This window comes from Bombina bombina, chromosome 6, assembly GCF_027579735.1.
Source record: "Bombina bombina isolate aBomBom1 chromosome 6, aBomBom1.pri, whole genome shotgun sequence".
Taxonomy (NCBI): domain Eukaryota; kingdom Metazoa; phylum Chordata; class Amphibia; order Anura; family Bombinatoridae; genus Bombina; species Bombina bombina.
In genome coordinates, this window is record NC_069504.1 from 1,060,997,625 (window position 1) to 1,061,012,809 (window position 15,185).

At 41.9% G+C, this 15,185-nt stretch overlaps 1 protein-coding gene across 3 annotated transcripts in view; it reads left to right on the plus strand.

Annotated features, from left to right (window-relative positions):
- The window catches only part of DUSP16 (dual specificity phosphatase 16), a 168,020-nt gene that overhangs the window by 136,128 nt on the left and 16,707 nt on the right, over positions 1-15,185 (plus strand). For all 3 annotated transcript variants that reach the window (XM_053718908.1, XM_053718909.1, XM_053718910.1), the window contains exons 4-6: positions 11,659-11,822; positions 13,133-13,292; positions 14,341-14,464. In XM_053718908.1, the coding sequence (XP_053574883.1) occupies positions 11,659-11,822; positions 13,133-13,292; positions 14,341-14,464 (448 nt within the window). The remainder of the gene's footprint in view (positions 1-11,658; positions 11,823-13,132; positions 13,293-14,340; positions 14,465-15,185) is intronic.

Consider the following 15,185-nt stretch of genomic DNA (forward strand, 5'->3'; position numbering starts at 1 on the left):
AGAGCGCTGTGGCTAAAATCCTGGTCAGCTGATGTAACTTCTAAATCTAAATTACTTAACATACCTTTCAAGGGGCAGACTTTATTCGGGCCCGGTTTGAAAGAAATTATCGCTGATATTACGGGAGGTAAAGGCCATGCCCTGCCTCAAGACAGAGCCAAACCCAGGGCTAGACAGTCTAATTTTCGTGCCTTTCGTAACTTCAAGGCAGGAGCAGCATCCACTTCCTCTGCTCCAAAACAGGAAGGAGCTGTTGCTCGCTACAGACAAGGCTGGAAACCTAACCAGACCTGGAACAAGGGCAAGCAGGCCAGAAAACCTGCTGCTGCCCCTAAGACAGCATGAAGTGAGGGCCCCCGATCCGGAAACGGATCTAGTGGGGGGCAGACTCTCTCTCTTCGCCCAGGCTTGGGCAAGAGATGTCCAGGATCCCTGGGCGTTGGAGATCATATCTCAGGGATATCTTCTGGACTTCAAAGCTTCTCCTCCACAAGGGAGATTTCACCTTTCAAGGTTGTCAACAAACCAGATAAAGAAAGAGGCGTTTCTACGCTGTGTACAAGACCTTTTACTAATGGGAGTGATCCACCCAGTTCCGCGGTTGGAACACGGACAAGGGTTTTACTCAAATCTGTTTGTGGTTCCCAAAAAAGAGGGAACCTTCAGACCAATATTGGATTTAAAGATCCTAAACAAATTCCTAAGAGTTCCATCGTTCAAAATGGAAACTATTCGGACAATCTTACCCATGATCCAAAGAGGTCAGTACATGACCACAGTGGATTTAAAGGATGCTTACCTTCACATACCGATTCACAAAGAACATTACCGGTATCTAAGGTTTGCCTTCCTAGACAGGCATTACCAGTTTGTAGCTCTTCCCTTCGGGTTGGTTACGGCTCCAAGAATCTTTACAAAGGTTCTGGGCTCTCTTCTGGCGGTACTAAGACCGCGAGGAATTTCGGTAGCTCCGTACCTAGACGACATTCTGATACAAGCGTCAAGCTTCCAAACTGCCAAGTCTCATACAGAGTTAGTACTGGCATTTCTAAGGTCGCATGGGTGGAAAGTGAACGAGGAGAAGAGTTCTCTCTTACCACTCACAAGAGTTCCCTTCTTGGGGACTCTTATAGATTCTGTAGAAATGAAAATTTACCTGACAGAGGACAGGTTAACAAAGCTTTTAAATGCTTGCCGTGTCCTTCATTCCATTCAACACCCGTCAGTGGCTCAATGCATGGAGGTAATCGGCTTAATGGTAGCGGCAATGGACATAGTTCCTTTTGCACGCCTGCATCTCAGACCGCTGCAATTGTGCATGCTAAGTCAGTGGAATGGGGATTACTCAGATTTGTCCCCTATGCTGAATCTGGATCAAGAGACCAGAGATTCTCTTCTATGGTGGCTTTCTCGGCAACATCTGTCCAGGGGGATGCCCTTCAGCAGGCCAGACTGGACAATTGTAACAACAGACGCCAGCCTACTAGGTTGGGGCGCTGTCTGGAATTCCCTGAAGGCTCAGGGATCGTGGACTCAAGAGGAGAGTCTCCTTCCAATAAACATTCTGGAATTGAGAGCAGTTCTCAATGCCCTTCTGGCTTGGCCTCAGTTAGCAACTCTGAGGTTCATCAGGTTTCAGTCGGACAACATCACGACTGTGGCTTACATCAACCATCAGGGAGGGACAAGGAGTTCCCTAGCGATGATGGAAGTATCAAAGATAATTCGCTGGGCAGAGTCTCACTCTTGCCACCTGTCAGCGATCCACATCCCATGGAGTGGAGAACTGGGAGGCGGATTTCCTAAGTCGCCAGACTTTTCATCCGGGGGAGTGGGAACTTCATCCGGAGGTCTTTGCCCAAATACTTCGTCGTTGGGGCAAACCAGATATGGATCTCATGGCGTCTCGCCAGAACGCCAAGCTTCCTTGTTACGGGTCCAGGTCCAGGGACCCGGGAGCGGTCCTGATAGATGCTTTGACAGCACCTTGGACCTTCAGGATGGCTTATGTGTTTCCACCCTTCCCGATGCTTCCTCGTTTGATTGCCAGGATCAAACAGGAGAAAGCATCGGTGATTCTAATAGCGCCTGCGTGGCCACGCAGGACCTGGTATGCAGATCTAGTGGACATGTCATCCTGTCCACATTGGTCTCTGCCTCTGAGACAGGACCTTCTAATTCAGGGTCCTTTCAAACATCAAAATCTAATTTCTCTGAAGCTGACTGCATGGAAATTGAACGCTTGATTTTATCAAAGCGTGGATTTTCGGAGTCAGTAATTGATACCTTAATACAGGCTAGGAAACCTGTTACCAGGAAGATTTACCATAAGATATGGCGTAAATACTTACACTGGTGCGAATCCAAGAGTTACTCATGGAGTAAGGTTAGGATTCCTAGGATATTGTCTTTTCTACAAGAAGGTTTAGAAAAGGGTTTATCTGCAAGTTCCTTAAAGGGACAGATCTCAGCTCTGTCCATCCTTTTACACAAACGTCTGTCGGAAGTTCCAGACGTTCAGGCTTTTTGTCAGGCTTTGGCTAGGATTAAGCCTGTGTTTAAGACTGTAGCTCCACCGTGGAGTTTAAACTTAGTTCTTAACGTTTTACAGGGGGTTCCGTTTGAACCCCTTCATTCCATTGATATCAAGCTGTTATCTTGGAAAGTTCTGTTTTTAATGGCTATTTCCTCGGCTCGTAGAGTCTCTGAGTTATCAGCCTTACATTGTGATTCTCCTTATCTGATTTTTCATTCAGATAAGGTAGTTCTGCGTACTAAACCTGGGTTCTTACCTAAGGTAGTCACTAACAAGAATATCAATCAAGAGATTGTTGTTCCATCATTGTGCCCTAACCCTTCTTCAAAGAAGGAACGACTTCTGCACAATCTAGACGTAGTCCGTGCCCTGAAATTTTATTTACAGGCAACTAAAGATTTTCGCCAAACTTCTTCCCTGTTTGTCGTTTATTCTGGACAGAGGAGAGGTCAAAAAGCATCTGCTACTTCTCTGTCCTTTTGGCTTCGTAGCATAATACGTTTAGCCTATGAGACTGCTGGACAGCAACCTCCTGAAAGGATTACAGCTCATTCTACTAGAGCTGTGGCTTCCTCTTGGGCCTTTAAGAATGAGGCCTCTGTTGAACAGATTTGCAAGGCTGCAACTTGGTCTTCTCTTCATACTTTTTCCAAATTTTACAAATTTGACACTTTTGCTTCTTCGGAGGCTGTTTTTGGGAGAAAGGTTCTTCAGGCAGTGGTTCCTTCCGTATAAAGATCCTGCCTGTCCCTCCCGTCATCTGTGTACTTTAGCTTTGGTATTGGTATCCCATAAGTAATGGATGACCCGTGGACTGACTACACTTAACAGGAGAAAACATAATTTATGCTTACCTGATAAATTCCTTTCTCCTGTAGTGTAGTCAATCCACGGCCCGCCCTGTTTTTTATGGCAGGTCTAAATTTTAAATTATACTCCAGTCACCACTGCACCCTATAGTTTCTCCTTTCTCGTTTGGTTTTCGGTCGAATGACTGGGTGTGACGTAGAGGGGAGGAGCTATATAGCAGCTCTGCTTGGGTGATCCTCTTGCACTTCCTGTTGGGGAGGAGTTAATATCCCATAAGTAATGGATGACCCGTGGACTGACTACACTACAGGAGAAAGGAATTTATCAGGTAAGCATAAATTATGTTTTTTTAAATAATTTTTATTAGATGGTGGTATTATGAGTGTAACTATACTTTGTAATTTATTTTTGATGTGCATTGTGAAACTTTTTAGTTTAGTGAAACCGTTTTAACCAGAGCTCTGAAGTTGCAGTAATCATTCTAGCATAAATCGCGATTGCGCTCAAGAGATCGCGTTTACTTTCAACTCGTAATACCAGCGGTAAGCCCGACGAGGGCAAACCCCCGCAATAAACCCCTTATCGCTCACGCGCAAACGTTTGTGCTCACCCTTTCTTCTGTTATGTGTGATCAGTCCACGGGTCATCATTACTTCTGGGATATAACTCCTCCCCAACAGGAAATGCAAGAGGATTCACCCAGCAGAGCTGCATATAGCTCCTCCCCTCTACGTCACTCCCAGTCATTCTCTTGCACCCAACGACTAGATAGGATGTGTGAGAGGACTATGGTGATTATACTTAGTTTTTATAACTTCAATCAAAAGTTTGTTATTTTACAATAGCACCGGAGCGTGTTATTGCCTCTCTGGCAGAGTTTGAAGAAGAATCTACCAGAGTTTTTTACTATGATTTTAACCGGAGTAGTTAAGATCATATTGCTGTTTCTCGGCCATCTGAGGGAGGTAAAAGCTTCAGATCAGGGGACAGCGGGCAGATGAATCTGCATTGAGGTATGTAGCAGTTTTTATTTTCTGAATGGAATTGATGAGAAAATCCTGCCATACCGTTATAATGACATGTATGTATACTCTACACTTCAGTATTCTGGGGATGGTATTTCACTGGAATTACTCTGTTAAAAGTACATTAAACCTTTTAATAGGTATTTATTATGTTAAACGTTTTTGCTGGAATGTAGAATCGTTTGCATTTTCTGAGGTACTGAGTGAATAAATGTTTGGGCATTATTTTTCCACTTGGCAGTTGCTTGTTTTAATTGTGACAGTTTCGTTTCTCTCTCACTGCTGTGTGTGAGGGGGAGGGGCCGTTTTTGGCGCTCTTTGCTACGCATCAAAAATTTCCAGTCAGTTACTCTTGTATTTCCTGCATGATCCGGTTCATCTCTAACAGAACTCAGGGGTCTTCAAACTTCTTTGGAGGGAGGTAGATTCTCTCAGCAGAGCTGTGAGACTTATATATTGACTGTGATTAAAAACGTTGCTCTGTAATTTTTATGTTTCAAATTTAATTATTGTTACTTTACTAATGGGAACAAACCTTTGCTAAAAGTTGTGTTGTTTTTAAGGATTGATGCTATAACTGTTTTTTTTTTCAGTTCATTATTTCAACTGTCATTTAATCGTTTAGTGCTTCTTTGAGGCACAGTACGTTTTTGTTAAATAAGATTGTAACCAAGTTGCAAGTTTATTGCTAGTGTGTTAAACATGTCTGATTCAGAGGAAGATACCTGTGTCATTTGTTCCAATGCCAAGGTGGAGCCCAATAGAAATTTATGTACTAACTGTATTGATGCTACTTTAAATAAAAGCCAATCTGTACAAATTGAACAAATTTCACCAAACAGCGAGGGGAGAGTTATGCCGACTAACTCGCCTCACGTGTCAGTACCTGCATCTCCCGCCCGGGAGGTGCGTGATATTGTGGCGCCTAGTACATCTGGGCGGCCATTACAGATAACATTACAAGATATGGCTACTGTTATGACCGAAGTTTTGGCTAAATTACCAGAACTAAGAGGCAAGCGTGATCACTCTGGGGTGAGAACAGAGTGCGCTGATAATACTAGGGCCATGTCTGATACTGCGTCACAGCTTGCAGAGCATGAGGACGGAGAGCTTCATTCTGTGGGTGACGGTTCTGATCCAAACAGATTGGATTCAGATATTTCAAATTTTAAATTTAAATTGGAGAACCTCCGTGTATTACTAGGGGAGGTTTTAGCGGCTCTTAATGATTGTAACACTGTTGCAATACCAGAGAAATTGTGTAGGTTGGATAAATACTTTGCGGTACCGGCGAGTACTGACGTTTTTCCTATACCTAAGAGACTAACTGAAATTGTTACTAAGGAGTGGGATAGACCCGGTGTGCCGTTCTCACCCCCTCCAATATTTAGAAAGATGTTTCCAATAGACGCCACCACACGGGACTTATGGCAAACGGTCCCTAAGGTGGAGGGAGCAGTTTCTACTTTAGCTAAGCGTACCACTATCCCGGTGGAGGATAGCTGTGCTTTTTCAGATCCAATGGATAAAAAATTAGAGGGTTACCTTAAGAAAATGTTTGTTCAACAAGGTTTTATATTGCAACCCCTTGCATGCATCGCGCCGATTACGGCTGCGGCAGCATTTTGGATTGAGTCTCTGGAAGAGAACCTTAGTTCAGCTACGCTGGACGACATTACGGACAGGCTTAGAGTCCTTAAACTAGCTAATTCATTCATTTCGGAGGCCGTAGTACATTTAACCAAACTTACGGCTAAGAACTCAGGATTCGCCATTCAGGCACGTAGGGCGCTGTGGCTAAAATCCTGGTCAGCTGATGTAACTTCTAAGTCCAAATTACTTAATATACCTTTCAAGGGGCAAACTTTATTTGGGCCCGGTTTGAAAGAAATTATCGCTGACATTACAGGAGGTAAGGGCCACGCCCTGCCTCAAGACAAAGCCAAAGCTAAGGCTAGACAGTCTAATTTTCGTCCCTTTCGGAATTTCAAAGCAGGAGCAGCACCAACTTCCACTGCACCAAAACAGGAAGGAGCTGTTGCTCGTTACAGACAAGGCTGGAAACCTAACCAGTCCTGGAACAAGGGCAAGCAGGCCAGGAAACCTGCTGCTGCCCCAAAGACAGCATGAACCGAGGGCCCCCGATCCGGGACCGGATCTAGTGGGGGGCAGACTCTCTCTCTTCGCCCAGGCTTGGGCAAGAGATGTTCAGGATCCCTGGGCGCTAGAGATCATATCTCAGGGATACCTTCTAGACTTCAAATTCTCTCCCCCAAGAGGGAGATTTCATCTGTCAAGGTTGTCAACAAACCAGATAAAGAAAGAAGCGTTTCTACGCTGTGTACAAGATCTGTTATTAATGGGAGTGATCCATCCGGTTCCGCGGTCGGAACAAGGACAAGGGTTTTACTCAAACCTGTTTGTGGTTCCCAAAAAAGAGGGAACTTTCAGGCCAATCTTGGATTTAAAGATCCTAAACAAATTCCTAAGAGTTCCATCGTTCAAAATGGAAACTATTCGGACAATCTTACCCATGATCCAAAAGGGTCAGTACATGACCACAGTGGATTTAAAGGATGCTTACCTTCACATACCGATTCACAAAGATCATTACCGGTATCTAAGGTTTGCCTTCTTAGACAGGCATTACCAGTTTGTAGCTCTTCCATTCGGATTGGCTACGGCTCCAAGAATCTTCACAAAGGTTCTGGGTGCCCTTCTGGCGGTACTAAGACCGCGAGGAATTTTGGTAGCTCCGTACCTAGACGACATTCTGATACAAGCTTCAAGCTTTCAAACTGCCAAGTCTCATACAGAGTTGGTTCTGGCATTTCTAAGGTCGCATGGATGGAAAGTGAACGAAAAGAAGAGTTCTCTCTTTCCTCTCACAAGAGTTCCATTCTTGGGGACTCTTATAGATTCTGTAGAAATGAAGATTTATCTGACAGAAGACAGATTAACAAAGCTTCTAAATGCATGCCGTGTCCTTCATTCCATTCAACTCCCGTCAGTAGCTCAATGCATGGAGGTGATCGGCTTAATGGTAGCAGCAATGGACATAGTACCCTTTGCACGTCTACATCTCAGACCGCTGCAATTGTGCATGCTGAGTCAGTGGAATGGGGATTATTCAGACTTGTCCCCTACTCTGAATCTGGATCAAGAGACCAGAAACTCTCTTCTATGGTGGCTTTCTCGGCCACATCTGTCCAGGGGGATGCCATTCAGCAGGCCGGACTGGACAATTGTAACAACAGACGCCAGCCTACTAGGTTGGGGCGCTGTCTGGAATTCTCTGAAGGCTCAGGGACAATGGAATCAGGAGGAAAGTCTCCTGCCAATAAACATTCTGGAATTGAGAGCAGTTCTCAATGCCCTTCTGGCTTGGCCCCAGTTAAAAACTCGGGGGTTCATCAGGTTTCAGTCGGACAACATCACGACTGTAGCTTACATCAACCATCAAGGAGGGACAAGAAGCTCCCTAGCAATGATGGAAGTATCAAAGATAATTCGCTGGGCAGAGTCTCACTCTTGCCACCTGTCAGCAATCCACATCCCGGGAGTGGAGAACTGGGAGGCGGATTTCTTGAGTCGCCAGACTTTTCATCCGGGGGAGTGGGAACTTCATCCGGAGGTCTTTGCCCAAATACTTCGACGTTGGGGCAAACCAGAGATAGATCTCATGGCGTCTCGCCAGAACGCCAAACTTCCTCGCTACGGGTCCAGATCCAGGGATCCGGGAGCGGTTCTGATAGATGCTTTGACAGCACCTTGGAACTTCGGGATGGCTTATGTGTTTCCACCCTTCCCGCTGCTTCCTCGATTGATTGCCAAAATCAAACAGGAGAGAGCATCAGTGATTCTAATAGCGCCTGCATGGCCACGCAGGACTTGGTATGCAGATCTAGTGGACATGTCATCCTGTCCGCCTTGGTCTCTACCTCTAAGACAGGACCTTCTGATACAGGGTCCATTCAAACATCAAAATCTAACTTCTCTGAAGCTGACTGCTTGGAAATTGAACGCTTGATTTTATCAAAACGTGGGTTTTCTGAGTCGGTTATTGATACCCTGATACAGGCTAGGAAGCCTGTTACCAGAAGGATTTACCATAAGATATGGCGTAAATACCTATACTGGTGCGAATCCAAAGGTTACTCCTGGAGTAAGGTTAGGATTCCTAGGATATTGTCCTTTCTACAAGAAGGTTTAGAAAAGGGTTTATCGGCTAGCTCATTAAAGGGACAGATCTCAGCTCTGTCCATCTTGTTACACAGGCGTCTGTCAGAAAATCCAGACGTCCAGGCCTTTTGTCAGGCTTTAGCTAGGATCAAGCCTGTGTTTAAAACTGTTGCTCCGCCATGGAGTTTAAACCTTGTTCTTAACGTTCTACAAGGAGTTCCGTTTGAACCCCTTCATTCCATTGATATAAAGTTGTTATCTTGGAAAGTGTTATTTTTAATGGCTATTTCTTCGGCTCGGAGAGTCTCTGAGTTATCAGCTTTACATTGTGATTCTCCTTATTTGATTTTTCATTCAGATAAGGTAGTTCTGCGTACAAAACCTGGGTTCTTACCTAAGGTAGTCACTAACAGGAACATCAATCAAGAGATCGTGGTGCCTTCCCTGTGCCCGAATCCTTCTTCAAAGAAGGAACGTCTTCTACACAATCTGGATGTAGTTCGTGCCCTCAAGTTCTACTTGCAGGCAACTAAGGATTTTCGACAAACGTCTTCCCTGTTTGTCGTGTACTCTGGTCAGAGGAGAGGTCATAAGGCTTCGGCTACCTCTCTCTCCTTCTGGCTTCGTAGCATAATTCGTTTAGCCTATGAGACTGCTGGACAGCAGCCTCCTGAAAGAATTACAGCTCATTCTACTAGAGCTGTGGCTTCCACTTGGGCCTTTAAGAATGAGGCCTCTGTTGAACAGATTTGCAAGGCTGCAACTTGGTCTTCGCTTCATACTTTTTCCAAATTTTACAAATTTGACACTTTTGCTTCTTCGGAGGCTATTTTTGGGAGAAAGGTTCTTCAGGCAGTGGTTCCTTCTGTATAATGAGCCTGCCTATCCCTCCCGTCATCCGTGTACTTTTGCTTTGGTATTGGTATCCCAGAAGTAATGATGACCCGTGGACTGATCACACATAACAGAAGAAAACATAATTTATGCTTACCTGATAAATTCCTTTCTTCTGTTGTGTGATCAGTCCACGGCCCGCCCTGTTTTTTAAGGCAGGTAAATATCTTTTAAATTATACTCCAGTCACCACTTCACCCTTGGTTTCTCCTTTCTCGTTGATTCTTGGTCGAATGACTGGGAGTGACGTAGAGGGGAGGAGCTATATGCAGCTCTGCTGGGTGAATCCTCTTGCATTTCCTGTTGGGGAGGAGTTATATCCCAGAAGTAATGATGACCCGTGGACTGATCACACAACAGAAGAAAGGAATTTATCAGGTAAGCATAAATTATGTTTTTGTGGGTATTGGGGTGGGGGGGGGGGGGTCATCCATCATTACTGTGCTGGTCATCACTATATTTGTGCCTAAATACACTGTAGTAAATGTTCTGTTGATCTTGCTGCCTGCACATATGCAGATTGCATCTTAGTGACATCACCAGATTACGTTTCTTAGGGATGCCCGCACCTCACAGCTGAAATGGTCACCAAGTACCATTCTGTGCGCACAGCGATCCTTTTTAACTTGTGAGTGTTGCCTACTGGCTTTGTGAATAAAACTTTTATTAATTACCTACTATTTTCTTTAAATGATATGTATTTATAGAAATATTACTAATCAAGACCTGCCCCTAGCACAGATAAGCATCCTGGGGGAAGATACAAGCGGAACCCTCTGACATCAGATTAGATCTTTAGAAAGGCTTGTTGCTCTACTAAAGGCTGATCTTCTGCATTATCTATAAATGAACTTGTAATTTACTACTAATTATTTCTGTGGCTCAGTACCTTATCAGCAACATGTTTACTGGTCCTAACAATTTACATTGACTGTAAATCCGCAAACAAACAAAACAAAACAAAAAGAGGGTGTTGCTCCCATGGGAACTTTTAGTAGCCTTTAGTAACGATAAATCAGGGCTTCACAAATCTGGGGAGCCACGGGGCCACAGTTCCTAACTTTTTACTTCTGGATTTCTCATTATTTCATATTTTTACTCCTTTTATCTCTTGCTTCTGTGGATTTAAAGGAATAGTCAAAATTAAACGTTCATGATTAAGATAGAGCAAGCAAATTTAAGCAACTTTCTAATTTACTCCTATTATCAATTTTTCTTTGTTCTCTTTTTATTTTATTTGAATGAAAAGCTTAGGAGCGGGCCCATTTTTGGTTCAGCACCTGGGTAGAGCTTTCTGTTTGGTGTTTAAATGTAGCCACCAATCAGCAAGTGCTACCCAGGTTCTGATCCAACAACAGGCTGGCTCCTAAGCTTACATTCTTGCTTTTTCAAATAAAGATACAAATTGATATTAGAAGTAAATTAGAAAGTTGCTTAAAATTGCATGCTCTATCTGAATGATGAACGTTTAATTTCGACTAGACTATCCCTTTCACAATGACCTTTTCGGTCTCAGATATGTCTACCGTTTACTGTGCAATTTCCTAGCTAGGCACAATCTAGAATCGCTTCCTTTGTTGTAAGGAAGTGATGACATCATCTACAAGGACAAACAAGATGCAGTCTTTAATTTACTATAAAGTTTTGAGTTATGTCTATGTAGCTGAGCTCATCAGTTCCCTAGCGTAGAGCAAGCAACTGCCAAGTTCCTCCCACCTTGTATTGTGTTTTCTCACTACGGGACAGATGAATTAACAAACCGTTAAATACATACTTACACATTTATTTATATATATATATATATATATATATATATGATGTCCCTTTAAATATCTTAGGAGTTTATTATTGTACTATTACTTGAATATATCTATGCGTTTTACCCATGCAGATGAGTTAAACACATAGGTAGAATCAGCTCCAGAGTAGCAATGTTCTACTGAGAGATAATTGTACACAACTGAGACATACATGCAGCCAACAATCACAGTAGGGCACTGCTGCTCCTGAGCCTGTCTAGGTGTGCTTTTCAGCAACAGTTAACAAGAGAATTTGATAATAAAATTGCATGTTTTATCTGAACCATAAAAATGTAATTCAGACTTTCATATCCCTTAAACTAACGTGGGCTCTGCATCTAGCAATGTGACTGACATGCATTTTGTGACAAGTACAATAACCTGTTTTTTGCAACTCTCCCATATATAGGTGGTTTTTGTGAATTCTCTGCTTGTTTTCCTGGGCTTTGTGAAGGGAAAGCATCTATGGTCCCCACATGCATCTCACAACCATGTCTCCCTGTGTCTAGTGCTGGTCCAACACGAATCCTTCCTCATCTCTACCTGGGCTGCCAACGAGATGTCCTGAACAAGGTGAGGCAGCTACTGACAGCGCCACTCATTGCCGATTCCTTTAGATTCTCACCAGGAATATTTGCTGCATTTTTATTTGACTGTGATGGGTTTTTTTTAATATATTTTTACTTATTTATAAACTTAAATTGTGGGAGAAAAAGTATTCATATAAAACTGAAATGAAAGGCGTTAAGAAGATAAGTAAAAGTGATAGAGACGTTGTACCAGCTTCTCTGGTAATGTGGTGCCATTGATTAAATACATATCATGCTCCTGTTTTTCATATTAAATAAAATCATACCCTTTGTCTGCAGCGTCTAGCTGGCTCTGGGACACTTTTTTTTTTTTTCTTTCTTAAAGGGACATGATACCCAAAATGTTGACTCACTTGAAAGTGATGCAGCATATCTGTAAAAAGCTGACTAGAAAATATCACAACATCTGTATGAAAAAAGAAAGCTATTTTACCTCACATCTCACTGTAAATTGATTTTAAGCATCTAACCAGGTTGCTTGTCCTGGGACTTGCAAGGGAGCATGCATATAACATGTGGTGCAGCACAGTCACTTTAGTTCCCTTCACTAAGAAATCTCATGATATTTTGGTGACTGTAGAGAGAGAGTAGCTCTTACATTGGTGGATACATTATGAGGTAACGTATCTCTTTATATAGAGAGATCCATTTGTTGTCAGCCTTTTACCGGCATGCTACGTCATTTTCAAGCAATTTAGCGTGAGTATCCTGTCCCTTTAACGAAAGCTGCTGGCTGCAAAAGTGACCATGGTTTAATTTTTAATATTCGAAACTGAAGCATGCATACTTAGTGGTGGTATCAAGGCCCTTCACGAAATGGGGCTGGAAATGATATACTGAATTTAAAGGGATATGATTCAGATAGAGCATGTGCTTTTAAACAGCTTTCTAATTTACTTTTTAAATCAATTTTTCCTTGTTCCCTTGGTATCTTTTGTTGAAAAGCAGGGATGTAGTATGCTTAGGTGCCGGAACATTTCTGGAGCGCTATATAACAGTTTTGCAAGAATGTTATCCATTTGCAAGAGAGCTAGATGGTAGCACTATCTCCATGTAGTGCTCTAGATGCCTACACAGGTATCTGTTTAGCACAGGATATCATGGCAACAAAGCAAATTTGACAATAGAAGTAAACTGGAACCTTTTTTTTTTATTGTATGCTCTGTCTGAATCACAAAATAAAATGTTGGGGTTTCATGTCCCTTTAAATAATTTAGTTCCATGACCCTTTAATAAATTCACTGACTGCTAATTTCAACAATTCATCTCAAACTTGTCTTTTGGGGTGCACAGGAACTGATGCAGCAGAATGAGATTGGGTTTGTGCTGAATGCTAGCAACACCTGTCCCAAACCGGACTTTATCTCAGATTCCCACTTCCTGCGGGTTCCCGTCAATGACAGCTTCTGCGAGAAGATCCTCCCTTGGCTGGACAAGTCAGTTGACTTTATAGGTGAGAAGATGGATTTTATTCTTCCTCCACACTGAGAGCGCTAGTAGTGCTTTGTTTGTTTTGTGTCTGCTATATGAATAATACTGTAAATGTTAAACCCTTAGAACACCTACTGTAGAAAAGTTTTTTGTGTTTTTTTCTCAGCTAGTCTGGTCATCTGTGAATTTAGAAAGTGTTTTTATGATTTTGTAGAACATGAAAAAAAATGAATTAAAAGGCTTATAGTGATAAAATTAGTAATGAATTAGAACATGCAATTGTATCACTAGCGACACTGAAATGGCTTGTATTTAACCCCCATAAAGTGGTTAAAGACATAGATATATAGCACTGCTGATCCCAAGCGGAAACTGCCTACAGAGCAGTACTTTACCTATGTGTTTAACAACGGAGGGGGTTAAACACAAATCGTTTCAGCATCACTAGTGATAAAAGTACATGCTCTACCGAATTGGAACGTGATTTTATTACTATAATGGTTCTTTAATACCAAAATGTAATTATTATATACTATATATCCATTTGTTGAAATAAAGTCACTCACAGGACTTATGTTTCATACTAAAATGTTTTAATTTTCTGTTTTTGTATGAAAAATGTCATGAAATTTATATAAAAACACAAAAAAAAACAATTTTACATTAGTGTTTAAAGCCAATATTTCCTCTGATATCCTTATTATACATGTTTTTATGAATTGTTTCTATACTCAATAGTAATGTGTTAGTATTGTGTGCTGGCTACATTGTACCAAAATATGTATTTTTTATTAAGTTTGCTATTTACAATAGCATCTTAATTCATCCAGCAAAACCACATTTTTTTTGTTTGTAGCACAGCTGTTTTTAAAGGATCCTTCAGGTATAAAATCCTTTGAAAGAGAATGAAACATTATAAATCCTGTTAGACAATATGTTTGTTCCAAGTTTTCCTTAGATATATAATTTAAATGGAGGCTCTGATTATAAATACAGTATGACCACTAGGCCACTTGTAGGTTGTTTGGTGACTTTCTTACTGGATCCCGTATTTTTCCGTCCCTCTTCAGAGAAAGCAAAGGCTTCCAATAGTCGTGTGCTGGTCCACTGTCTTGCAGGGATCTCCCGCTCTGCTACCATTGCAATTGGTTATATTATGAAGAGAATGGACATGTCCTTGGATGAAGCTTATAGGTAATGCAAGCACAGTTTGTTAGTTGTTTGTCTCTGTTGGGTTTGTCACTGTCTACCAATAGAAGTGTGAGATTTTTGTGTATCAGACATTGCACAAATTTGCTTGTATGTATTAGTATTTATATATAGTGATGTACAGGTGACACCTTTTTAATAGCTTGAAAAAGAGAACTCTGAAAGCTTTCAATTGTATCCACTATTAAAGGTATCACCTGTACATTGCTTTTAAAATTTTCTTACAAAAGGATTTTTATTTTCTATGAATACACTGGCTAACATGGTACTGCCCTTTTTCTGCATCAATATGTTTACTAGAAATGTTTATAGTTTAATTTCCATTTAAAGGAACACTACAAAACAAACTTGTTTCCCATCCCCCCAAAATATTTTGTTAAAAAAAAGAGGAGCTCCTGGCGTGAAGTTATTTTCCTCTTGATAAATATAGATCTAGGGTTAAAAGGACATTACTAATACGATGCAGATCTACGTCATGCAGTACCACATAACGTAGATCTACATCACAGCTTCAGGAAACCCAAGCAGTATCAGTGGTCAAGTGACAACCGAGACTTGCTGCTTGTGGGCTTCTGGTATATGCTGTCATATGATAATGAAGCAATATACAGGCAGATTGCCAGACCGTTACTGACAGTGAAATGGTCTGTGTCACTGTTTGTAACACTCTGTTGGTGCCAGTGGGAGGAGAGGGGCCCTACACCAC